The 26,458-nt window shown below is 32.1% G+C and overlaps 2 protein-coding genes across 5 annotated transcripts in view; one reads left to right on the top strand and one right to left on the bottom strand.

Moving 5' to 3' along the window:
* Positions 1-5,967, top strand: part of LOC111618201 (membrane frizzled-related protein-like) — a 6,878-nt gene extending 911 nt beyond the window's left edge. Inside the window, exons 1-9 of one of the 2 annotated variants that reach the window (XM_023359684.1) lie at positions 600-655; positions 724-784; positions 878-1,055; positions 2,033-2,223; positions 2,564-2,761; positions 4,402-4,555; positions 4,619-4,713; positions 4,797-4,952; positions 5,023-5,318. In XM_023359684.1, coding sequence (XP_023215452.1) covers positions 724-784; positions 878-1,055; positions 2,033-2,223; positions 2,564-2,761; positions 4,402-4,555; positions 4,619-4,713; positions 4,797-4,952; positions 5,023-5,318 — 1,329 coding nt within the window. In that variant the 5' untranslated portion in view covers positions 600-655. Of the gene's footprint in view, positions 1-599; positions 656-723; positions 785-877; positions 1,056-2,032; positions 2,224-2,563; positions 2,762-4,401; positions 4,556-4,618; positions 4,714-4,796; positions 4,953-5,022 lie in introns of those variants that run through there. The other variant, XM_023359685.1, reaches the window with a different exon arrangement.
* Positions 5,968-11,420: 5,453 nt separating this feature from the next.
* LOC111618228 (protein argonaute-2-like) lies at positions 11,421-23,059 on the bottom strand. 3 transcript variants are annotated; one of them, XM_023359711.1, is made up of 5 exons: positions 22,888-23,059; positions 21,192-21,344; positions 20,797-20,955; positions 18,292-20,722; positions 11,421-12,419 (listed from the first exon to the last, which is right to left on the bottom strand). In XM_023359711.1, exons 1-5 carry the CDS (start codon positions 22,988-22,990, stop codon positions 12,026-12,028), a joined length of 3,240 nt encoding a protein of 1,079 aa, XP_023215479.1. In that variant the 5' UTR covers positions 22,991-23,059; the 3' UTR covers positions 11,421-12,025. The 3 variants fall into 3 exon arrangements, with proteins under 3 accessions (XP_023215479.1, XP_023215478.1, XP_023215480.1); XM_023359710.1 differs by lacking the exon at positions 11,421-12,419 and having other exon boundaries at positions 17,293-20,722; XM_023359712.1 differs by lacking the exons at positions 11,421-12,419; positions 21,192-21,344 and having other exon boundaries at positions 17,293-20,722.
* Positions 23,060-26,458: the final 3,399 nt, after the last annotated feature.

The raw sequence follows: 26,458 nt of genomic DNA, 5'->3' as shown, positions 1-26,458 counted from the left end.
TATTTATATTAATTTTAAATATATAAACATTTCGATCATTTGATTCAATTGTAATATTTTGTATTAAAATCGCCATATTGTTTTCAATAATTTAAAATTTGAAGCAAATAAAATAAGAAAATATTATTTATTCATTTCTAAGATAACATCTTAATGATTTATTTAAAATTAAATTAACCTTTTAAAGGTTATAATCGGGTTACGTTTGAAATATTGTATGGAATAATCTAATTGGTCGAATATAAAACCTCTACTGATTTAAATTTAAAAATTTAAAAGACAATATAATATGTTTATTTATTTACGAAAGTAAATAAAATGATAAAATTGAAAGAAGAAACCATAAATATTGTGTTTAGAGAATTTTTACTAACATCGGTTGTCGTCTGCTTTAAACTAGACGACAACTGAAGCACGTGACATCCGATATAATGACGTAAAAAAATATATTTTTTAAATTTTATTTTATTGAATAGTGTTTAAATTAATAACTAAAATAAATTTATAGTAATTAATAAAATATAAATTGTATAAGTTTAATCGATCATTCGTTTAAATAAAATTTGAATTTTAAAAATTCAAATAGAGCTATATGATTGGCTTAATATAAACTAGTTTTATTGGCTAGTTTAAATACGTATCTTAAACGAACTATGTCAGAATTTAATTATATGTTTTATAAATATAATATTTATAAATTAATTATTTACTTGTTATTTATAGATGACTTTCATACAGATCGTCTTTTATAGTTTTCTGGTTTCAATCCAATGGAAGGTATTCGGTAAGTGGCGCCATCTAAAGTACAATATTGTAACTAAAATTTAACTATTTAAAATATATTTTTTTAAAATTTAAATATTATTTACATTTTCAGCTTCTTGTCTTTATCAATTCGACAGTCGATTTGGAAAAGTTGGAAATTTTTCTTCTCCTCACTATCCAGAACAATACCCTAAAGATGTAGAGTGTTTCTATCATTTTATCGGAACAGACTTTGAAACGTTGAATTTGACCTTTCACACCTTCGATTTGGAACCACCTTACAGTAAAGGGTATTAATATTTTAATTATATATAAATATTATTTAAAATAGCAATAATTTTAATAAATTTAAAAAAAACAACCGCTTAATGGTTTATTCAAATTTTTTAAAATTTGAAATATCCAATCAGAGATTAATAATTTAAAATTTTAAAATGCTTTAACTCTATTGGAAATTTTGCAGTGACGTTGTTTATTGAATAAAATGGCAACACTTTAATTAAGTTTTGAATTACGTTTAATCGTTATTTGTGATTTTATTACGAAATTTTTTAATTAATTGTTGCAAAAATATTTAAAAAATTCATAATAATTATTACAACAAGCTGTGTAGTTGTATTTCTTTAGCTTAATGAACTGTTCACGAACGATCGATATTTCCAGCGTACAACAGGTAACGTTCGGGATTAATAAACCATAGATATTAAGTTATTTATGTATTTATAGAAGTCGTAAGTTATGTAGAAAATCTCTGCTGATAATTATGGAGATAAAACTTCAATTTTGATAAACAAACTACTCGATCATTTATTTTTTGACATACTTTTTATAAATGAAGCTCCGGCAAAAAGCGGTCCATACGCTTCTCACAACAAAATTGATTTTTTTTTGTAAACAAACCTATGTCAATTTTCGGTTTTTTAATTATAAATTGGCATTAAAAGTGTATTGCATTTTATATGTCGTCTCTTTACAGCATTATAAATAAAATTTTCGCGTCAGAGTGGATAAAACCATAAGGGGTCAGGGATCGCGCCTGACCAACACAGAGTTTTTCTGTGTTGTCTTTACGTGTTTAATACTTAAATATGGGCCAGTTTCTAGTAGAAATTCTTCTCAGAAAGCAGATCGTCCGTGTGTTAAGTTAACATGTCCTGTCAAACAAAACAACGTGATTGTGTCCCATCAGTTGTAAAGTGTGTTACTTTGTACTGTACTTTTAATTTTGAATAGTAATTGAAAATATTTACATATTTTTCTCTTGTAGATGTCTAACTGATTATGTGGATATTTCTTCTATAACCTTTTTCAATGTCAAAGAGCTGATAGGACGTTATTGTGGTTCAGAAATCCCGACACCTATGATAACAATGCATCCGAGAGCAGAAATCATATTTCGCACAAATCACATCATTCACCACCGGGGATTTCATGGAATATACGAATTTAAAGATGAAAGTAAGTCGACTTTTCTTATATATTTCTGAAGAAATATATCAAAGGATACGTTTTTCAGCAACCGAATCTAGTATTCTAGTCTTTTTCATGGCACAATTTAAATTTTGTATTGTCTATCAGCCTTACATTCTAAAGTGGAACAGCATTCAATTGCGGTATTTCGAAATTTTAAAAAATAAAAAGTTATTTTGTTAAATTTGTATAGTTTGCACGCTGTTACTAATACATTACATAGTATCTTAAAGCATTTTAAGCCCGTTACATAACATTTTTTAAACAAATAAAGTGCCTTAATTGTGTGATTTTGTGTGTTTAAGTAATTATATTTATTGTTTTCTAGCTCTCATTCCTCCACCATTGTCAACAAGCGGAGTTAAAGGATGCGGAGGAACCGAATCGGGTGTTGGTGGAATAATTAGTTCTCCCGGGTATCCTCATTCTTTTCCTAAAGATGTAGAATGTGTATGGTTAATAAGAGTTAACACTAATCAACATATATATATCCGTATATTAGAGTTACAACTGTATGGAAGTATAGGTGAGTTGTATTTCTTATATATTCACCAACACGTTCTGTTAATTTACATACATATTTCGCAGTCTTTGTAGTAAGAATTTTGATGTTAAGTTTTAGAAAATAGACGAAAACTTATTATACTTTCATTTTCTGTTGTTTGGTTTATAAAACAATTTAACATTCCAGACAAGAAACAATTGTTTTGATATAACATTGTCAATTGTCTTGCAAGATTGATGCTGCAACAAAGTAAGATATATTGATGTAATGTTCAAAGAATGTAATGACACTTCTAACTTGCTACTTGGATAATATGCCAACCGTTCTCTTAGTCGTGTATGATCTACCGGTTGAAACAAAATCTTTGTGAATGGTACAGTTACCATTCATCAAGCGTGAACGGTAGCCAGTCGTGCGTTTGAACACGTCAAACCGTGAATTATATCTTTTTTTCTTGGCTACTGAACAGTAAATTAAATTGATAAAGTAGCATATTTGATATTTCTATCGCGGATAACCGAATAAAGATTAGATAATTAGATATATTCGGCAAGTCACAAAGGATAACAAAATGATTTCATTATGTGACTATTGTTACTGATTCTTACTTGAGAACAATGCAATTAGAGTGACTTTAAAATTAATGAAATTAATGTCATTAATCAGTCATAAAAATTTCGGTATTAATAGTCATATAAATCAGTTTAAAGTTTTTGAAGTGGTCATTTTCCTGCCAAAAATGGTAAGACAGGAAACAATAGAAACGTGTTGATATGTAAGGCGATATTGTCTAAAATGTATACCAATCCGTAATACAATAAAAAATAATTATAAAATACAGAAGAAAATGAATTTTGTGAGATTTATACCAGTTAAACAAGAAGGTAGAACGACATATCAAGAGGTTAGATGGAGTGTTAAAGTGGAAAGATTACAGAAAAGATTTAAAAGTAAGTTCAGGGCGAGGACATACGAAGAAAATGCCATTAAATCAAATACTAAAAAAGAATTACAAGATATAAACGGCTTGGACAGGATTCAGAAGAAGATGAAAGTACGACATATCGAAAACTGAGGAGAAAAAAATAATATAGTAACAGTAAAAAATAATTATGAGGAAGCTACTGGAGTAACAGATGTAGATGAAGAATATTGACCGAACAGAAAACCAAAACAATGGATGAGAAAAAATTATTGCTTACAATACGCCGTGTAATATATAATACACAACCATTTTGTTATAGGTCATAAGATAAACTTATTGGTAATAGTAAACAGTATAATATTCAATAATTAAACTTTAAGAAAATTCTGGATGGCCTAACTCAAGATAAATGAGTTAATCAATATATATGCCGATTTACTTTGTATATTTCTTTGTATAGTCGACCCCACCCTCTATAACACTTGATTTTTCCGTTTTATATGAATTCCATGTTGTACGAGTCACTTAGATTTTACAAATACGTGTGCCGGGCTGTGAACGGCTCACGTATTTGTAAAATCTAAGTGACTCGTACAACATGGAATTCATATAAAACGGAAAAATCAACAGTGTTATAGGGGGGTCGACTGTACTTTACAGAGTTGTTTTTATTATAATTTAAAATATTTTATATATTAGCTTTATACAAATACATAATTTTTAAAATATTTTTCAGCGAATTGTGAAGATGCAGAGTTATCTATATATGATGGTTATTCTAGTTTTGTATATAATCCAAATATTTTAAAGAAATTCTGTGGAGATTTGAAATATTATAAAAATGTTGAAGAGAAAACACAGCTCTCTATTAGAAACAGGTTACTCATAAGGTAATTTTTCATAATATTATTTACATATTTTATAGAAAATACTTAAAAATTTTACACTTATAGATTTAAAACTTCAGTTACGTCAGATGTATTAGGGACCCCTGATAAGAAAATCGGATTTAAATTAGTGTGGACAGCTGTGACGTTTAATTTTGGTGGTAATTTAGTATTTTCAAGTACATTTTTTCGTGTAATAATTTATATTTTATTGATAAAAATAAAGATTTAAACTTTTGTGTAGAGCCGTGCACTCAGTTTGTATGCAAGGAAAGTCAATATTGTTTAAATTCTGTAACCCAGACTTGCAAAGTGACACCTCAATATTGTATAGACCAATCACTAGTTTGTGACGGATTACCAAACTGTAGCGAAGACGATTTAAGTGATGAAGATAAATGTAAGTGGAAAATTTGACATTATTCTCTGTTAAATAGTTAAAATAATTACGTATGTAATTCTTTGTATAGGTAGAATACCCCTGTTGATTGGATCTGGCGTAGCTGTTGGAATTGTTATACTGATTATCGTCATCAGTAGCATGGTATACAAACGTCACAGAAGAGTAAAGAAGTCTATATCTCAGACACAAGGTCTGACGATGCAGTTACGTCAACTAGAACACAGCCCTTCTTTTGCCAGCAGACAGGTGGGGAATTTTTATCCTGCAACAGATATAAGATCGCCCATTGACATTAATTGCAGCATTCATGCACACTACGACACTGTTATCAACAACAGATATAATTACCGCACAGATGTGTGATAATGGATCTCTTTAGGAAGCCACTAATCACTGCCTTTATTGTGCAGGCTGGAATCTTTGGTGCTACGAGTTGGATGTGATTGAAGCTACCTCCAGATATGGTCTTACGGATAAAAAAAGTGCTCAATGAAACAAGAAAAGCAGTTAACACGTGTTATGGCTAGAATGTTTCATTTGAATTCTGCCATTTTGAGTTTTTCTTTACTTACATAACTGCGTTTAAAATGTGGATCCTTTCATTGAAAAATACATCTACATCAATTCACGTAATGATTTATATAACCTTCACCACATGAATCAGACACAGCTTGATATGCCTCTCGTGGATCGATTCATTAATTTTTGCCATAACTCCATAGACGAAGAAAAAAGGCATTCAGGCAAATCATCTAACAAATAATTTGTAATTTTTTAAAGAAATCTGCATTTATAATCCGTGCGGTAAAGAATCAGATATCGAAACGAAAACTACAAATGAAAATTTATGTTTCCATTGATGATATCCATGACTGCAAAAAAAAAACAAAATAATTTGTATGTTTTGACTCATATTGCACTGTATTTTGAGCACATAGGCAAACTATGCACATAAAATATGTGCACTATTACATATTGTCACAATGTGGCATTAAATGATTAATAAAGAATTTAAAGTAGTTACACATAATGTATAGTTTATTTATATCAATCCAATCATTTATCAATCAATCATTTATATGTAATATATCTTAAACAAATCATAGGACATTAAAACACAATTACAGTAGAGCCTCGAAAACTCGGCCTAATGTGGACCGAAGGGTGGCCGAGTTTGTGAAAATGCCGGGTTATCAGGAATGGGGTTAAAAAAAGGTAAGTATGAATGTTTCCTCAGAAAATATTGTACTGTACTTGTATGTATTGTTTGCTTGAGAATACAACAGAGAATAAACTGCGCAAATACCCTTAAACAAAAGAAAAGTACGTACTTTATGAAGGCATAGAGCCTTTACTACATGAAAATGAAAATTAATGAATACATAGTGTACAGTTATTTACGTGATAAGACAGACCTCAGAAAAATACTTTATGAGGCATAAAGCTGCCTATGATGAAAATTAATTATCTAAGGTTATTTTTGCCCTGTTAGGGTGTGACCGAGTTATCCGGAGTGCCGGGTTATCGAGTGCCGAGTTTTCGAGGCTCTACTGTATTACATCTTGCATGTAGGCCAGATTGCCCACACCTGTGAAAAAAAAAATCTGAATTTCGTACAATGAACGTATGATTCTTCTATTTCAATATACAATTCGTGTAGCAAAGTTGAAAGTTAACCATTCGAGCAAATAATCCCAAATATGAAATTCTAACCAATGCATTAATTCACTTGTAATTAAACTGTAAATTAATATCTTACCAGAAGACATTAATATAATACTGTGAATTTAATCATTATCAGACTGTCGTGTTTACATGATTAATTTAAATTAATTTAATTTCGACAATTTACATAATTGATAATAACTAATAACTTCTAAACATGTTAAATAATATGAATTGATTTAAACAAACGAATACAAGTTAATGTTTTAATTATTTTCATTCAGAATGTATTAAAAATTTTTTAATGTAAATATCTGTAAAATATCCCAGAGGAGTTTTAAAATGACACCTACTGTAATGAAGTTACTTTACAATTAGAAATGTTAAATGCAGTGTGCCCAAAAAATCGCTTACCAAATGGGCTCCAAGGATTGTCTATCCTGGGAAATATTACTGTTGGTCTGTACGTATTTGTAAATAATGTAAAACATACACATATGGAAACATGCTGAATGCCACTGCTGGGTTTTCAGGATGATCTTACCCTGAGTTAATGACAGTAACTTTAGTTTCAGGAGGATGGTGCAATAGCTCACTTTGTTTTATTTGTTTAGGAAAGACTTAAATGTAATGTTTCCAGGATAGATCACAGTGGCCCATATTAATTAATGGCTTCTACACTGACTTAACCCTTATGAATTTTTTCTTGTGTGATCATGTGAAGCAACATGTCTTCCAGGCATCGCTTGCCTCCCTCAACGAGTTGAAGGAGAGAGTTAGTAACTTCTTCACAATAATCTACATGTGACTCTCGCAGCGATGACACACGAATTTGTCGTGTACAAACACTGTATTCGAGTGCGCATAAAATATTTTAAATATGAAAATTGCTGAGTGTTGTGATGTACTGTACAGTACTCCATACGCACTCTAGTCACATCAAACTGTCTCACTGACTGTATTAAACGCCATTAGACATTTACAGTAACTTTATTCTGTAATTTGCAATATGTACTCTTTCCCAACTTCGCAAGTGACTTTTTGATACACTACATTATAAAAATCGATATAAATCAGAAAGATTTTTTAATTTTGTTATATATTAAGTAATATTTATATAGTAATGAATTATATATAATTCAGTGAATGAAAATCGAATTCTAATTAGTTCTTATTAGATGTACCGCAGGGTAGAACTGGGAGTAAATAACGCAGCAACTTGCTTATTCAAGAGTCGTCCTGGCTAAATCCGGCATTAAAACAGTCAATTCAGTTAAATTTTCAATATTATAGCTTCTACTATAACATGGCGTGATTTATTGATAGTTGTAAAAAGCATTTAGATAAAAATATTGCTGCATTATAAAGACCTTCAGCGGAGCACAGAATGTACATTATCAGAAAAAACTCGGTCTTAGGAAACTCCACATCCAGAAGTGACAAGGGCTGAAGTCCAGTGAAGAACAGACCGTGTATCTGGTAAGTCTCTAAAGACGATACTGCCATCACTAAATTTCACACAAAGCAGTTTCTTCGTTTGTCAAGCAGTATAAGATGTTGCCCCATCTCGTATAAAAGCAGTAGTCTTCAACAACTTTCTTGTAAGGTAGGAACCAGATGCTGTACAAGAAGTTAACTTGATTACTTCAGTAAATCTATTATATTCTAGACATATCACTAGCATGTTTAAACCATTCACTTTTAATTGTGTAATTTACGTAGCACAGGAGATAGGCCTGTTTCTTTATTTGAAAATTTTGATTTGTTTGATGGAACATGTCTATGCAACAATGGACAATATGCCAAAGGAGATACTTCTCATGGCGACTTTCTATGTAAACTGGCTCCTATTTCTATTTCTATGTAAACTGGCTCCTGTTTCTATTTCATCCTACGTATGAAATAGAAACAGGAAGAAGACCTGCGTAAATTTTTATGTGGCCAACTCGTTGGTAAAGTAGGAACCCGTGAACAAATACCAGCATTCAGTGATTTGTTATACTCCTACAAATTCAGTTAATGAATACCAGTACATTGTTTATGAAACATTTATAATAATATTTTAATTTCTACATTTTTTATTATGCTTACAATTGACAATGTAATATGTGTATGAATTTAATGTTTTTATATTATATTAAAAACATGCTTCACATCTACATGTTTGTAATTGTTTTTATTGAAAAGTGTTATGATTTTGAAGCGACAGATGGCGACACAAATGTATTATCTTCGTTGCTAACACGGTGACGAATTGTTTTTAAAACTTTTTCTCGTGTAATAGTGTGAGAACAGGACTCCAAATTAAACAGTTTAAACTGAATAATAAAACAAAGTACTATCGTTTTTAATAGTATACAACGTAACTCTGCAGGCAGCGATACCTGTCAACTTTCACACCTGACTGCATCTCTTCCTACACGTTCTCAGTGTAAAAAAAGACACTTTTCCGCAACCTTCTGATCTTCTTTCAATTCGAAATATATAATCATCGCCTATATTAATGCCTCCTAAAACGGAATAATATAATTAGTGTGTCTAAAATAGGAATATCCTCTTCACCAGGTTATACTTCAGTTCCTCAACTCCTACTCCCGTAACAGATTGAAAATCTTCTCTTCTCTTCGAAATATCCCCGAAGACCAGAACTCTTGTGTATGTGTCTACCTCTCTACAAGGACTATCATCTTGTTTATCAATGACTCAGGTCACAAAAAAGCATGTAAACTAAAGTTATAATATAACTAGAAAAAAAATAATGTTGAACGTTTCTAAGTCACTGCCTGAAATTCACTGTGAAAACGAAAACAGTTTTAAACAATTGTTCCATTGTCGTGTAATATATACGCGAGAGAATGTGAAACAACAGATGTATAAACTCTTTATGTTCTTGTGTTATTAATCTTATTATTATGATTTAATACCTGCGTTGAGCTTATGGGGAAAAACACATATTATAAAGAATCTTAAAATGTTCTGACTACTAAACTGAATTAATCGTTGATTGTTTTAATGAATTTAGTAATTTTCTGGGATATTGCAGTATACAAATTATGTTGTAAATAGAATTATATAAAACAAATTTGATATCCAGTTAATGAAAATGATATAGTTATGGGCTACAGTGGCGTAATTTCTTATTAAGTTTATTGTGACGGTCTAAAACCCTTTTGTTTTAGAACAGTATCACCTTTCTAATAAACTTCGTGATTAGGGAAAAAGGGAAAACGAGGGACTTCTGCGGTCGATGACCGAGACGATCTCCTCGAAAAAAATCGTTAGTATATCAATAAACGAAATCTCCTCCATTTGTTTAAAGGTAATTCTATAGACGTTAATATCAACAAGACGGGAATAAGAGATGTTTTTACCCCCTCTTTGGTTGCACGTGACACGTGGTTACGGCAATAAATCGCCTCCTTCGTAGTCAAACGCGACGTTTGATATAAACAATATCTAGATAGTTGACCAGGTTAAAGAAATTATTGTCAGATGAATGTTAATTTATGGATGAGATCCGTCAAACCTATAGAAATTTATATTATAAAATCATATCTTCTAGACACTGACGTCAATAAATTAAACAAACTTCTCTGTGCCAGTGATCCGTACAAGCTAGATCCAGACATCAACACACGAACAGGTGTGCGTATAATTCATTAATGATGTCATAGTTCTCACCCCCTCAAAAATAGTATAAAGAGGGCTTGGACGCAGTCCGCAAGGCGGACATTCACAAGGCGGACACCGCCTGACACATCTACTGACTAATATCGCCATAACTGCTGTGTCGATCCAGGAACGTTTTTACCAACGACACATATTACGGATCGGGAACATAGAGGAATTTTTTGAATATCTATTTGTGTACTCTCTCTCTGAGAAATCTCTCCCCTAGAGATCTCTCTGTCGTCTCTTAACTTTGAGAATAGAGATTAGATGTTTCATATAAAAGACGAATCATTGTCGCGACATAGAATAGAATAGAAAAATAAGCAACTATAAAATTGTACATATCAAAGGCTAGATCTTCACCTTAGCCTTTGATATGTACAATTTTATAGTTGTTTATTAAATGTGTTATTCTTGTTCAACCTGTGTATTCATTTGGGAACCTGTCAACTTGCTTATTAACCTCCCCACTCATTTTATTTTGCCCTTCTATAAAGCCATCCTCTGACAGAGCCGCCTGTAAGTGGGGACAACTAACCCCCTCGGTTCTCACATTATGGTATGAGCATATAATATAATTGAAAATATTTTACGAACAACAATGACAATAAGTTTAAATAAGCGATCGGTAACCTTTCTCACCTCACGGACCACTAAAGTCACAATTTTGAATCTCGCAAACAATTATCATGAATTTCTTTAAACGATAGAAAATCTGTAGAATAATAATCATAAATGTTTAATTTTACTACATTAATATGAAACTCGCATGTTTAATTATAACAAATTAATGCAAGCCCAAAGTTCATTGCTGATTCTTTGAAACAAGTTTATGGATTCCTCGCGCTTTTCCACGAAGGACGACAATCGCACTTACAATATTGTTTAATTGTTCATTATTTATTGATATAAATCACTTCGTTTTTGGTTTTAAATTCGAATAAAAAACAAAAATAAATTTTATTATTATATAATGACATGTGAAAAATTTGATTGAGAACACCACGTATAGGAACGAGCCAATGTAATCTACTGTGAACTTAATATTTATAATTATTCTCGAATCTTCAAGCTATTATAAATAAAGTAAGTAATTCCTTCATACAATATATAAAAAGTGATATTTTATTTGCTATACCTTAGAAAGTAAATACAGTTCATGATAAACATAGAAGAAAAATAAGTAAAAAATCATACACGTAATTAAAGTAAACAGCGCTTAATTGTAAATTAAAACATTGTAATTATTGAAGACATGATACAAAAATTTATCAAAGTAAACATATAGTAGACAACAAAATTATAAAAAATATACAGTAATAAATAAAAGCATAAAGGAAATTCACACCTAATTACTGAAAAAGTTGAGAACTATTAATTAATATTTTGGCGATGTTGAAGCGTATACAAAAATGTGGTCTACTCCAACGTTTTAGGCTAATTTCAGGTATAAAATTTTTAAATTATATAATGTAAAAGAAAGTTAAATACATATATTTTCATGGCTAACACGCACCATAAAAACATTTTTACTCATTACATTATAAACACAGATTTACAAAGCAAGTATATAAAAGTTCTTACAAAGTGTTTATATCTTATATTATTTATTATGAAACATTCAAGGAAAACTATGAAATTTTCAAATAAACGTTGGTAAATTAAAACAGTCCTAAATAATTTTACTAAAATACTGTGCCATATGTTTGCAAGAATGTGTATTTTATCAAAATTTACACAAAATACATTCTATTTTCTATTTCGTCAACTACTTTTATGGCTTCTTTAATGCTTTCTTCAATAATTACTTTTTCACGTTCCGACACTTTACTACCAGAACTTGACATACCCTCGGTTTTCTCTATCAGATATTCCTTGGCTCTGGAAGCTGCCAGATCGGCGTACTTAACGGCACAGGGTATACATATGCTCCTGGTGCATCTGGCATACGTGTGGCACAGGTAGTAAGTTAACACTTGTAGCTCATCTGCCGTGAAGTCGTTATCGTCCCATAGAACCGTATAATGAGCGGGTCTGCTGGTACCATGTATTCCAATATGACTGCATAAGTAAAAATCATACAGCACAGGATGTACTACAGCCGTATCCACCGTAGTACCGGGTGGANTGAAAAAATATGAATTTCGTACAATGAACGTATGATTCTTCTATTTCAATATACAATTCGTGTAGCAAAGTTGAAAGTTAACCATTCGAGCAAATAATCCCAAATATGAAATTCTAACCAATGCATTAATTCACTTGTAATTAAACTGTAAATTAATATCTTACCAGAAGACATTAATATAATACTGTGAATTTAATCATTATCAGACTGTCGTGTTTACATGATTAATTTAAATTAATTTAATTTCGACAATTTACATAATTGATAATAACTAATAACTTCTAAACATGTTAAATAATATGAATTGATTTAAACAAACGAATACAAGTTAATGTTTTAATTATTTTCATTCAGAATGTATTAAAAATTTTTTAATGTAAATATCTGTAAAATATCCCAGAGGAGTTTTAAAATGACACCTACTGTAATGAAGTTACTTTACAATTAGAAATGTTAAATGCAGTGTGCCCAAAAAATCGCTTACCAAATGGGCTCCAAGGATTGTCTATCCTGGGAAATATTACTGTTGGTCTGTACGTATTTGTAAATAATGTAAAACATACACATATGGAAACATGCTGAATGCCACTGCTGGGTTTTCAGGATGATCTTACCCTGAGTTAATGACAGTAACTTTAGTTTCAGGAGGATGGTGCAATAGCTCACTTTGTTTTATTTGTTTAGGAAAGACTTAAATGTAATGTTTCCAGGATAGATCACAGTGGCCCATATTAATTAATGGCTTCTACACTGACTTAACCCTTATGAATTTTTTCTTGTGTGATCATGTGAAGCAACATGTCTTCCAGGCATCGCTTGCCTCCCTCAACGAGTTGAAGGAGAGAGTTAGTAACTTTCTTCACAATAATCCACATGTGACTCTCGCAGCGATGACACACGAATTTGTCGTGTACAAACACTGTATTCGAGTGCGCATAAGATATTTTAAATATGAAAATTGCTGAGTGTTGTGATGTACTGTACAGTACTCCATACGCACTCTAGTCACATCAAACTGTCCCACTGACTGTATTAAACGCCATTAGACATTTACAGTAACTTTATTCTGTAATTTGCAATATGTACTCTTTCCCAACTTCGCAAGTGACTTTTTGATACACTACATTATAAAAATCGATATAAATCAGAAAGATTTTTTAATTTTGTTATATATTAAGTAATATTTATATAGTAATGAATTATATATAATTCAATGAATGAAAATCGAATTCTAATTAGTTCTTATTAGATGTACCGCAGGGTAGAACTGGGAGTAAATAACGCAGCAAATTGATTATTCAAGAGTCGTCCTGGCTAAATCCGGCATTAAAACAGTCAATTCAGTTAAATTTTCAATATTATAGCTTCTACTATAACATGGCGTGATTTATTGATAGTTGTAAAAAGCATTTAGATAAAAATATTGCTGCATTATAAAGACCTTCAGCGGAGCACAGAATGTACATTATCAGAAAAAACTCGGTCTTAGGAAACTCCACATCCAGAAGTGACAAGGGCTGAAGTCCAGTGAAGAACAGACCGTGTATCTGGTAAGTCTCTAAAGACGATACTGCCATCACTAAATTTCACACAAAGCAGTTTCTTCGTTTGTCAAGCAGTATAAGATGTTGCCCCATCTCGTATAAAAGCAGTAGTCTTCAACAACTTTCTTGTAAGGTAGGAACCAGATGCTGTACAAGAAGTTAACTTGATTACTTCAGTAAATCTATTATATTCTAGACATATCACTAGCATGTTTAAACCATTCACTTTTAATTGTGTAATTTACGTAGCACAGGAGATAGGCCTGTTTCTTTATTTGAAAATTTTGATTTGTTTGATGGAACATGTCTATGCAACAATGGACAATATGCCAAAGGAGATACTTCTCATGGCGACTTTCTATGTAAACTGGCTCCTATTTCTATTTCTATGTAAACTGGCTCCTGTTTCTATTTCATCCTACGTATGAAATAGAAACAGGAAGAAGACCTGCGTAAATTTTTATGTGGCCAACTCGTTGGTAAAGTAGGAACCCGTGAACAAATACCAGCATTCAGTGATTTGTTATACTCCTACAGATTCAGTTAATGAATACCAGTACATTGTTTATGAAACATTTATAATAATATTTTAATTTTTACATTTTTTATTATGCTTACAATTGACAATGTAATATGTGTATGAATTTAATGTTTTTATATTATATTAAAAACATGCTTCACATCTACATGTTTGTAATTGTTTTTATTGAAAAGTGTTATAATTTTGAAGCGACAGATGGCGACACAAATGTATTATCTTCGTTGCTAACACGGTGACGAATTGTTTTTAAAACTTTTTCTCGTGTAATAGTGTGAGAACAGGACTCCAAATTAAACAGTTTAAACTGAATAATAAAACAAAGTACTATCGTTTTTAATAGTATACAACGTAACTCTGCAGGCAGCGATATCTGTCAACTTTCACACCTGACTGCATCTCTTCCTACACGTTCTCAGTGTAAAAAAAGACACTTTTCCGCAACCTTCTGATCTTCTTTCAATTCGAAATATATAATCATCGCCTATATTAATGCCTCCTAAAACGGAATAATATAATTAGTGTGTCTAAAATAGGAATATCCTCTTCACCAGGTTATACTTCAGTTCCTCAACTCCTACTCCCGTAACAGATTGAAAATCTTCTCTTCTCTTCGAAATATCCCCGAAGACCAGAACTCTTGTGTATGTGTCTACCTCTCTACAAGGACTATCATCTTGTTTATCAATGACTCAGGTCACAAAAAAGCATGTAAACTAAAGTTATAATATAACTAGAAAAAAAATAATGTTGAACGTTTCTAAGTCACTGCCTGAAATTCACTGTGAAAACGAAAACAGTTTTAAACAATTGTTCCATTGTCGTGTAATATATACGCGAGAGAATGTGAAACAACAGATGTATAAACTCTTTATGTTCTTGTGTTATTAATCTTATTATTATGATTTAATACCTGCGTTGAGCTTATGGGGAAAAACACATATTATAAAGAATCTTAAAATGTTCTGACTACTAAACTGAATTAATCGTTGCTTGTTTTAATGAATTTAGTAATTTTCTGGGATATTGCAGTATACAAATTATGTTGTAAATAGAATTATATAAAACAAATTTGATATCCAGTTAATGAAAATGATATAGTTATGGGCTACAGTGGCGTAATTTCTTATTAAGTTTATTGTGACGGTCTAAAACCCTTTTGTTTTAGAACAGTATCACCTTTCTAATAAACTTCGTGATTAGGTAAAAAGGGATAACGAGGGACTTCTGCGGTCGATGACCGAGACGATCTCCTCGAAAAAAGTCGTTAGTATATCAATAAAAGAAATCTCCTCCATTTGTTTAAAGGTAATTCTATACACGTTAATATCAACAAGACGGGAATAAGAGATGTTTTTTACCCCCTCTTTGGTTGCACGTGACACCTGGTTACAGCAATAAATCGCCTCGTTCGTTGTCAAACGCGACGTTTGATATAAACAATATCTAGATAATTGACCAGGTTAAAAGAATTATTGTCAGATGAATGTTAATTTATGGATGAGATCCGTCAAACCTATAGAAATTTATATTATAAAATCATATCTTCTAGACACTGACGTCAATAAATTAAACAAACTTCTCTGTGCCAGTGATCCGTACAAGCTAGATCCAGACATCAACACACGAACAGGTGTGCGTATAATTCATTAATGATGTCATAGTTCTCACCCCCTCAAAAATAGTATAAAGAGGGCTTGGACGCAGTCCGCAAGGCGGACATTCACAAGGCGGACACCGCCTGACACATCTACTGACTAATATCGCCATAACTGCTGTGTCGATCCAGGAACGTTTTTACCAACGACACATATTACGGATCGGGAACATAGAGGAATTTTTTGAATATCTATTTGTGTACTCTCTCTCTGAGAAATCTCTCCCCTAGAGATCTCTCTGTCGTCTCTTAACTTTGAGAATAGAGATTAGATGTTTCATATAAAAGACGAATCATTGTCGCGACATAGAATAGAATAGAAAAATAAGCAACTATAAAATTGTACATATCAAAGGCTAGATCTTCACCTTAGCCTTTGATATGTACAATTTTATAGTTGTTTATTAAATGTGTTATTCTTGTTCAACCTGTGTATTCATTTGGGAACCTGTCAACTTGCTTATTAACCTCCCCACTCATTTTATTTTGCCCTTCTATAAAGCCATCCTCTGACAGAGCCGCCTGTAAGTGGGGACAACTAACCCCCTCGGTTCTCACATTATGGTATGAGCATATAATATAATTGAAAATATTTTACGAACAACAATGACAATAAGTTTAAATAAGCGATCGGTAACCTTTCTCACCTCACGGACCACTAAAGTCACAATTTTGAATCTCGCAAACAATTATCATGAATTTCTTTAAACGATAGAAAATCTGTAGAATAATAATCATAAATGTTTAATTTTACTACATTAATATGAAACTCGCATGTTTAATTATAACAAATTAATGCAAGCCCAAAGTTCATTGCTGATTCTTTGAAACAAGTTTATGGATTCCTCGCGCTTTTCCACGAAGGACGACAATCGCACTTACAATATTGTTTAATTGTTCATTATTTATTGATATAAATCACTTCGTTTTTGGTTTTAAATTCGAATAAAAAACAAAAATAAATTTTATTATTATATAATGACATGTGAAAAATTTGATTGAGAACACCACGTATAGGAACGAGCCAATGTAATCTACTGTGAACTTAATATTTATAATTATTCTCGAATCTTCAAGCTATTATAAATAAAGTAAGTAATTCCTTCATACAATATATAAAAAGTGATATTTTATTTGCTATACCTTAGAAAGTAAATACAGTTCATGATAAACATAGAAGAAAAATAAGTAAAAAATCATACACGTAATTAAAGTAAACAGCGCTTAATTGTAAATTAAAACATTGTAATTATTGAAGACATGATACAAAAATTTATCAAAGTAAACATATAGTAGACAACAAAATTATAAAAAATATACAGTAATAAATAAAAGCATAAAGGAAATTCACACCTAATTACTGAAAAAGTTGAGAACTATTAATTAATATTTTGGCGATGTTGAAGCGTATACAAAAATGTGGTCTACTCCAACGTTTTAGGCTAATTTCAGGTATAAAATTTTTAAATTATATAATGTAAAAGAAAGTTAAATACATATATTTTCATGGCTAACACGCACCATAAAAACATTTTTACTCATTACATTATAAACACAGATTTACAAAGCAAGTATATAAAAGTTCTTACAAAGTGTTTATATCTTATATTATTTATTATGAAACATTCAAGGAAAACTATGAAATTTTCAAATAAACGTTGGTAAATTAAAACAGTCCTAAATAATTTTACTAAAATACTGTGCCATTTGTTTGCAAGAATGTGTATTTTATCAAAATTTACACAAAATACATTCTATTTTCTATTTCGTCAACTACTTTTATGGCTTCTTTAATGCTTTCTTCAATAATTACTTTTTCACGTTCCGACACTTTACTACCAGAACTTGACATACCCTCGGTTTTCTCTATCAGATATTCCTTGGCTCTGGAAGCTGCCAGATCGGCGTACTTAACGGCACAGGGTATACATATGCTCCTGGTGCATCTGGCATACGTGTGGCACAGGTAGTAAGTTAACACTTGTAGCTCATCTGCCGTGAAGTCGTTATCGTCCCATAGAACCGTATAATGAGCGGGTCTGCTGGTACCATGTATTCCAATATGACTGCATAAGTAAAAATCATACAGCACAGGATGTACTACAGCCGTATCCACCGTAGTACCGGGTGGAACGTTTCCCGGTCTGCCCACACCGTCTCTTCGATTTTCGGGAAGAAAACGCGTGTGATGACGTTTTCCAGTTATGATAAAAGTGATGGGAGGTCGGTAGGTCTCACCACGTGCCATTTCTTCACACGCCTTTCTAATTTCTCTCATTTCGTAATCCATCACTTTTTGAAATTCGCCTTCGCTAACCCCGTCTCTATAAACAATAATTTTTTGTGGTTTTTTTCCTCCAGTATATTTGTAGAATGCCTTGAAAAGTTCCTTCATCATTTCCTTCAGCTCGACAACAATATCTTGTCCAAACCTCTGTCCGCCTATTTTCTGTTTCTTATGCTGAACACGAATGGACGCTTTAAATTTTCCACAATAAGCATCTAAACTTCCTACTACTGCTGCGATCGAGTATCCAACTTTGTCACCAGGAGCGGGATGATTACAATCGATACCCACAATCATAGCAGGTCTCTTCATAATTTGAGGTCTGTACTCCAGTGCTAATGAATTGTTAACCCCACCCATTTTTGCATTAATTTTTTGACATATATTACGTATGAGCTGTGCATTAAACTTTCTGCCATCCACAAGGTTTGCATCTTTTACACATTGTGTCATAAGTCCTAATTCCGTTTCTGCAACTGTTTTAACTTCAGAATAAATATCTTCTGCTGGTAATACTATTACTGCTAATTCCAATTCAGGCTCCATCTTTTTAGCTTGCCTTAATATATCTCCCGGCTTTCCATCAATACGTGTGAAGCCTCTCACTTTCAATGGATCTGCAAAATCTACCCCTACATTTCTACCATTTTCTATTAGCATATTAACTAACTTTCTTAACACTGCTTCGTTACAGAAGCGATTTTCCGAGAAACTCAGCAGCATCCAGTTGCCAATTGTCACTCCTTTGTGAAACTTCTTATTTACCATATTCCAGCTTCCGTTAGAAGGTTTGACGGTCTCACTTCCGTCGTACATAACTTCTGGAGGATCCAATACTCTGCCTGTACACTTTAGGAAATCCGTACTTACACGAATGCCAAATTCTCTCGAGAATGGTTGAAAGTCTTGCATCATAGCATTAACAGTCTGTTTGATATCCTGGAATTTTTTTGCAGGAGGTCGAGCCGTGTAGCGAATCATATCTGAAGTTTGTCTGTCCGTTAATTTCTTATTATTGTGCTGACCTGCTACAATATTGCACACTTCCAATGGTAAATAGATATCTTTCTTATTATTTCCCACATTTAAACAAGGTAAATTAGGATATTTTAATGGTTGATATTCGGACCGAAAATATTCTGATATCGAGCAAAAAGTTTCCTTATCATTAATCTTTCTCATAAAAATAATGTTGTTAGCATTGTCCCTTGTGATGTCTCGAATTTTATATTTTCGGGGATAAGGCAAATGAGTTACTTCAACTTTCAAATTCTTCATTTCCTTTGTTAGTGTTGTTCTTTCAGCATCTGTGAGACATCTCATTTGTCTTGCAGCCAACTCAAAGTTCTCAGTACGTGGATATAATATTTCAAACATAAACTCAACAACGGAGCAGCTTCTATAAAATGTCGTTGCCGATTTATCAACGTTTAGCATGGGCTTCCATTGACAAAGCCGCATGCTTTGATGATGACCAAACCAAATTTCTCTTCCTCCCCCTAATAGAGGAACTTCATCCATGTGAGGATTTATGAAAAATGACCTTCCAACTGGAACCAAATGTAGAGCAGGACCGTGTCTTAGTATGGTCTCTATGGCTACCATTCCCTTAATAATACTTTCTGTTATATCACTGCATTTACCCGCTAACAGCTCGTGTAATGGTTCTAAACTAATTGAATTGTTGTTTGACCTTTCAGCTGTGTCTGACATGTTAACAGGTTTAATCGTAATTTTATATGTAGTCGTTTCTTCGGGATCAAAATCATCCGTAATGCTTACGGTAAATAGTGTTTTGTATTTTATCGGCAACGGTTCTCGGGTGTACAAGTTTTTCTCGCCATCAAATGCCGGTCTAATATTTCTGAATAGAGGAACTTCACGAATCATTTCTTCAATAACTCTTCTCTTCAGTTTAGTATTTTGGCATCTATACTTTTTACGCGTAGGTTTACTTTCAGTACCACCTACTTCTGTTATGAGCAGATCCTTTTCAATATCCACATCATAATGATACACTTCTCCGTGTGGTATATCTATTGGAAAATAATTTGCAAGTAAATTTATTTTTTTACCCTTAATGCCAATGCCAGGTCTTCTAGCAAAGTTATGTCTTGTAGACCCAGTATAAGTTAGCTCTAGACCCAGTCTTTTCATCGCAGTCGAAATAATATCGACTGTAGTTTTTGAATGCAGTAGACAAGCAGGAGCCATGGCTGAAGACGACTGTCCACATTCATGAGTTCCATCGGGATGTTCCATTAGAGCAACATTTTCTAAAGGAATACATTTTACTAAATCACACTTGCAAATAGAATATTTAATAACAATTATTTTGTTTGTAACTTACCTGTACGTAAAGATGGTCTTGTCATACTTTCAACAGGTGTAATTATTGCAGGCGATCTACTAGTCGTTGCTCTTGCATCTTCTGCTGCTATCGAAGAACGTAATTCTTGTGTATTTGGAAATTCTCCAACAAGTTCAAAATCACGAAACTGTACTCCACCTTTCATATATAAATATTATACGTGAATTAACGAAAACAAAAACATTATTTATATTTTTTTTAATGTAATGTGTTGTAATCGATTTTAAAGCAAAAGTATGGATGTTTAAGTGCGAAATATTTTCATATCATATCATTCAGAACTGACATAAGCTGATAGGTATATACTTATCAGCTTATAAATGCATACTTATTGTTACCTCTGTTGAATGTATTTATGTTTCTGCTACACTCACCAGGAGCAGTTCTATCTGCATCTGTACTAGTTGATGGTCTTTCATCGTTTATTGAGAAAGGGGGATGTGACTCTTGTCTCCCTCTAAATGGAATGTCATCCTGAGGTTCGTAATTTTTACCTCGATCTTGTTCGCGTTGTCGTAATTCATCTCCTACACAAATATATTACTTTTTAATGTAAATGTAAAAAACTTTTTTGGAATTTCTACTAAAAATACCGATGAAGTAGTGTAATAAATAACACAACTATATTTGTGTACAAATATCAGTCAATACTTTAATTATGTATAACAAAACCTCTCTCACCTTTTTACGAAAAAATATTTCCCTACATTTTAAGCTGAGCTTTCTCTTACTCTTATCCGCCCCTCAACGGTTTCATTAAAACAGCTGTTTATGCAGTCGTTTTGTGCCAAACTTTTAATAAAATAGACCGAAAATATTCGTAGAATAACAGTAATGATAATTTTAGTATAAAAGTTTCCATGTATCATCATTATCAAGTTTTAGTCTTAAAATTTATTATGCGATGTATTTATATTTAGAAAGAATGCTGTACTTTTATTATAATTATTATCAGAATGTATTCAGCAGTTCTAAATTCTTTTAATTTTAATTTTTTTATTGACTCATTTCATTATTGCAAATGCATTTCTCATAAGACGTAAAATTTTAATTTCTTTCCAGTATCGAGTCTTCACGATACCAGTATTTTCTTTAGTATTAACTTATTATTACAAATGCCCAATAAATCATTGTATAATTACTCAGTTAAAAAACCTGTAAATTTCAATTCAAGTACATCAAAATTCAAGAACAAACTGTTTACAGACACTTGTCTAGAATCAAACCATTATAAACAAACGCTATGTATAGCAATTTTCATAAAATTCACAATTATTGCAATATAATTTCTTACATTTTAAATACACACTAATTAAAACCAATATCCTTATATATATCCTTATATTTTCCCCACCTTTCAACCTTAACTATCAAAATTTAATAGCATTCATCTCCCTAACACACAAACCTCAGGAAAATTTCAGAAAATCTCTACAAAAGTAACAATTTATTGAGCGTCGAATAGAGTGAACAAACATACTTCTCACACACGAGCACATAAACACAGAATTTCATTGCGTTTTTCCATGTTTTAAGCTCATAATTCCAAAAATTATCAATGGTACTTTTTTCACAGATTACTATACTTTCCCTCTGTTATATATAACAGCCAAGAATATAAATACAACGTAAAACAGCAAACACAAAATATTTCACAATTCCATATATAAAATACTCAATCGAAATTCTTATCCTACCAATTATAGTCTAGAAGGGTGTTGAAGTGTAACATAAAACTGAATTTATTACATTTTAAAAAATTAACATATTAGCAAAGTACAGGATAACACGAAATGAAATACACTATCAACTTACAATTAATTTATCGTGTTAGTAATTAATCTTTCAAGTTTAAAGTTGCTATAACTCAGAACTTTATGAGCATGTCACCATATTTGTGTTTTCGTATGGGATTGAAATAGAAAATTCTACGCCTACAAAGCTTAGTTTCGTTTTCCGATAAAATAACCTAGTTTATGTTCATTTAATAAACAAATATTCTTCATACATGACAGTTGTTTTAACGTTAATCACCTTTTCGGCACTTATGTAAGACAAGCCTTCACTCACCTGAGACATTTTCCTCTCTTTCAATTCGTCTTCTTGCATTTCGTGGTAATAGGTCTTGAGGAACTGGCGAAGAATTTCTTTTCAAAGACGAAAACTTTGACATTTTTCACACAAGACAACACTTGAATCAAAGCACAATAGCAAAATTATCACGCCTAACGCTGCCAGAGTAAGAAAGCGCACCCTGGCGTTTATATACAGTACAATACAAGTTCCATTCTATCTTTGAATAATAAAATTTCTAGAATACGTAGTAATTGTAAAATTTACTACTAGAATTTCTTAAAATTCTAGTAGTAATTCGAAAAATATAGTAGTGTATGAACTAAAATCAAGTAGGATATTAAATTAAAAAACACGAATCGTCATTCAATTGATATAAAATTAATCGCAATGATAAAATTCGATAATTAAACATTGTGAAATTAATAGGAATATGATTAAAATCTTACATTAAGGAACTGGTAAATACAAACATAAATTTAAAGAACGTATGCAAATCAATATGTCACGTAGCGTAAGAGAACGAAATGTAACATTATCAAGTGAGAAGTGTCATTTACTACGCACAGAGTATATATGAGTTAGCCTGAGCTGGAATTGTCTATTTTGCATCAAAATCATGAAAGAATTGACACTTGGATCACAGTAATAATATTTGTAAAAATAAATTAAAACAATACAATTATTTATGATAAAGATAGTATTAAAACGTTTTAACAATGCACAAAATACAACAGCTAAAAGACATCAGATCAATGTATCTACTTTCACATGTTCTCTTTTATCTCACATTGATCCTTACAGCTCGTACTGATTAGTGTCTTTGAGACATATTAAAAGAACACGGGAAATTCATATGATTACAGACTACTCAGCATCATGCGTGGCCACCTCGGTTAACGTACTGTATTATGATGTCATGGAAAAGATAAATATTATGACCGTTGTGTCTGTAACTCGATGCTATAAAAATCGGCGAGCGAATTCTTGTATTGTCACGTCGCTTCACGTGAAGTGTTCGGTGTCATTCGCATTAGTTTCGGAAAAAAGTGTATTTTTGGCAGAAGGCCCTGGGTCGGAGGACAGTTTACATTCAGAAAGTGTAAAGGTATCCCGCAAGGTCCTTTTTCATTTTTGCCATTTTAATGCATGACGTCTTTCTCGTTGAAAACACACACTAACACACATCTACATCTATGCTGACGATATTACAGTGATTATCTACGCCAACACCCTTAACGATTTGCATTATCACACAAATTACTTTCTTAAATCTTCCGAGTATATCGATAACACTGTATTGTTTTGGACCATGAATTCAATGAAAGCATTGAAACAAGATGCTAGATTGCTGGATAAATATAAACTTTTAAAATCTACCACAGTTTCTACTGAATTGTTCATTGAAACCAAGTTTTGCAATTATTTACTATCTTATTTGGATCATGAGCAACATAATTATTTTGTTCTGATTTTTCGGAAATGTACATTATTAATCGCTTCTTTAGTATGTTCTTTTGTATATTCTTTAGTAGTTGGTGCGTTACATTTTATTACCACCAACCTGATTTTCTTGTTCTCTTTGACTATACTAAGACAGAATTTTACAGATGCACGGGTAATCAGCCGTTATTTTCTTACAGCATGGCCGCTTTTTCTCTCACCGGTTATCACTTCTTTAGTCTTTTGGTTATGGGGTTTCTAGAAGGACAACGTCTACCATAGAAGGCCTGCATCTGTGCTATATCTGAAGGACAGCATTTGGCACCATGTTATGGATATTCCAGTAGATATTCACAGCTCACTGCATTCAGCTGTGAAAAATATGGTTTTGCGATTAGAGTTTTTTTCAAAATAAAGGAAAACATATTAAGCAGTTTTAGAGCTACATATTCGACATTTAAATTTAGATTTTTCTACTATTTTTTTATTATTTTAGAAATGTCAAGTGCATCATTTAAATTATCCGTTGTCCAAATTTTGTCTTAATTGAGCAGTAGATAGCACTCTCTGAAATTGGAAACATATTCCTTGCTAACCCTGTATTTCAAAAAACAGTACCAAAAAATGTCAAAATTCTTTTTTGTTATTAAGCAAAGGCCGTCATTTTGGTTTTTGGACTATATCTTTTCTCAAGGTAAATTATACAACAGACTCCCCTATAACGCGGGTTTATGTAATGCGAATTCGTATATCGCGGCGAAAAAATCGCGACCGTATTCGTATAATGACGCTAAAAGAGACTCGTAAAATGTTGTAAAACGTCTTCGCCGACTCGTGCGCGTGAGGATTGGTCGAATCTGGACAAATAGTGGACGAGCAGCCGAACTACTTACATGCTACGGAGACTTCAGGCGGGTAAGTTGAGTTTACTATCGTCTGTACAATATACAGGCTCAAATTAGGTACTGTAAATCTAATACAAGTACTGTAATTTTATACATTACTTGTGAAAAAACATTTCTTTTTCAACGGCCATAAAAATTATTTTTATTAATGATGTCTCCAAAGTTCAACGAATTTTTCGCAGAAAACTAACTTATCAGAAACCGCGGCCGCCATTTGGTGCGCTGCTCCGCAACGAAAAGAAGCTTAAACAATGGCATAGTCGAACAGTGCACACTCGGTAAGTAATCCTACAATTTTTTGTTTATAGCATAGTTTATACGAATTATTACTAATAAATTATACGTGTTTTGGATATGTTAAGTCAAATTAGTCTAGAATCGATTAATTTTATGGAAGAAAGCCGTAGTCCGCAAACTGCACACGTGCCGGGCTGTGATTGGCTCATGTATTTAAGGATTCCTACAACGCGAAATTCTTATAAAGCGGAACGTATCTACCGCGTTATAGGGCGGTCTACTGTATTATTAAAAGGATTATTTATGTGCATGCTAGTGTTTTCCTTTGCATTTTGGCGCTAAAATGTTTGAAATCTAACATGGAAACTTTATTTTAAAAAATCAGAACATAAAACGTAAAAATTACTTTCATGATTAGCCTAGAATATGAGAGGCAGATTTAATTATGTCCGTCTGCCAGAAAAAAATTTATTTTACGTAAAAAGCCATGTGGAAAAGTCGCGCCTAGACCCCAGAAAAACATAGTCCGCTATTGCGTATTGCCCGTTAACATATTGGTGCTAGCATCCCTGTATTTCCTTGTGTTTGCCATCAGTATTTTAGATTTTAAAATAATAATTTAAGTAGATAATGACTTTTTATTTCTAGCACTTCAATATGGAATTTGAGATGGCAAATTTGCAAAAAGCTTTATCAGGTAACTTGGTTGAACTCTTCAATTATCTAGCAATTATACTTGTTGAAACTACAGTAGAGCATCGATTTTCCGAATCAATGGAGACTGAGGTTGTTTGGTAGATCGATGTTTCGGATAACCGATTATATACGAAAAAATATATTAATTTATCCCACCTTGACATTTTTCTCCTTTGCGTGTCGCTTTGCGTTGAATTTTCGTCGATGTTAAGCCTAACGAAGACTATTGTATCGTTAAAAATAATTTTTTTATTTTGTACGAACAAAATAAATATATTGAAAAATAT

The sequence above is a fragment of the Centruroides sculpturatus genome, unplaced genomic scaffold (genome assembly GCF_000671375.1).
Source record: "Centruroides sculpturatus isolate CEXI.00-Female unplaced genomic scaffold, Cexi_2.0 scaffold124, whole genome shotgun sequence".
NCBI lineage: Eukaryota > Metazoa > Arthropoda > Arachnida > Scorpiones > Buthidae > Centruroides > Centruroides sculpturatus.
Note: the sequence above shows the minus strand (reverse complement) of the source record. Positions and strands in the feature narration are given on the sequence as shown.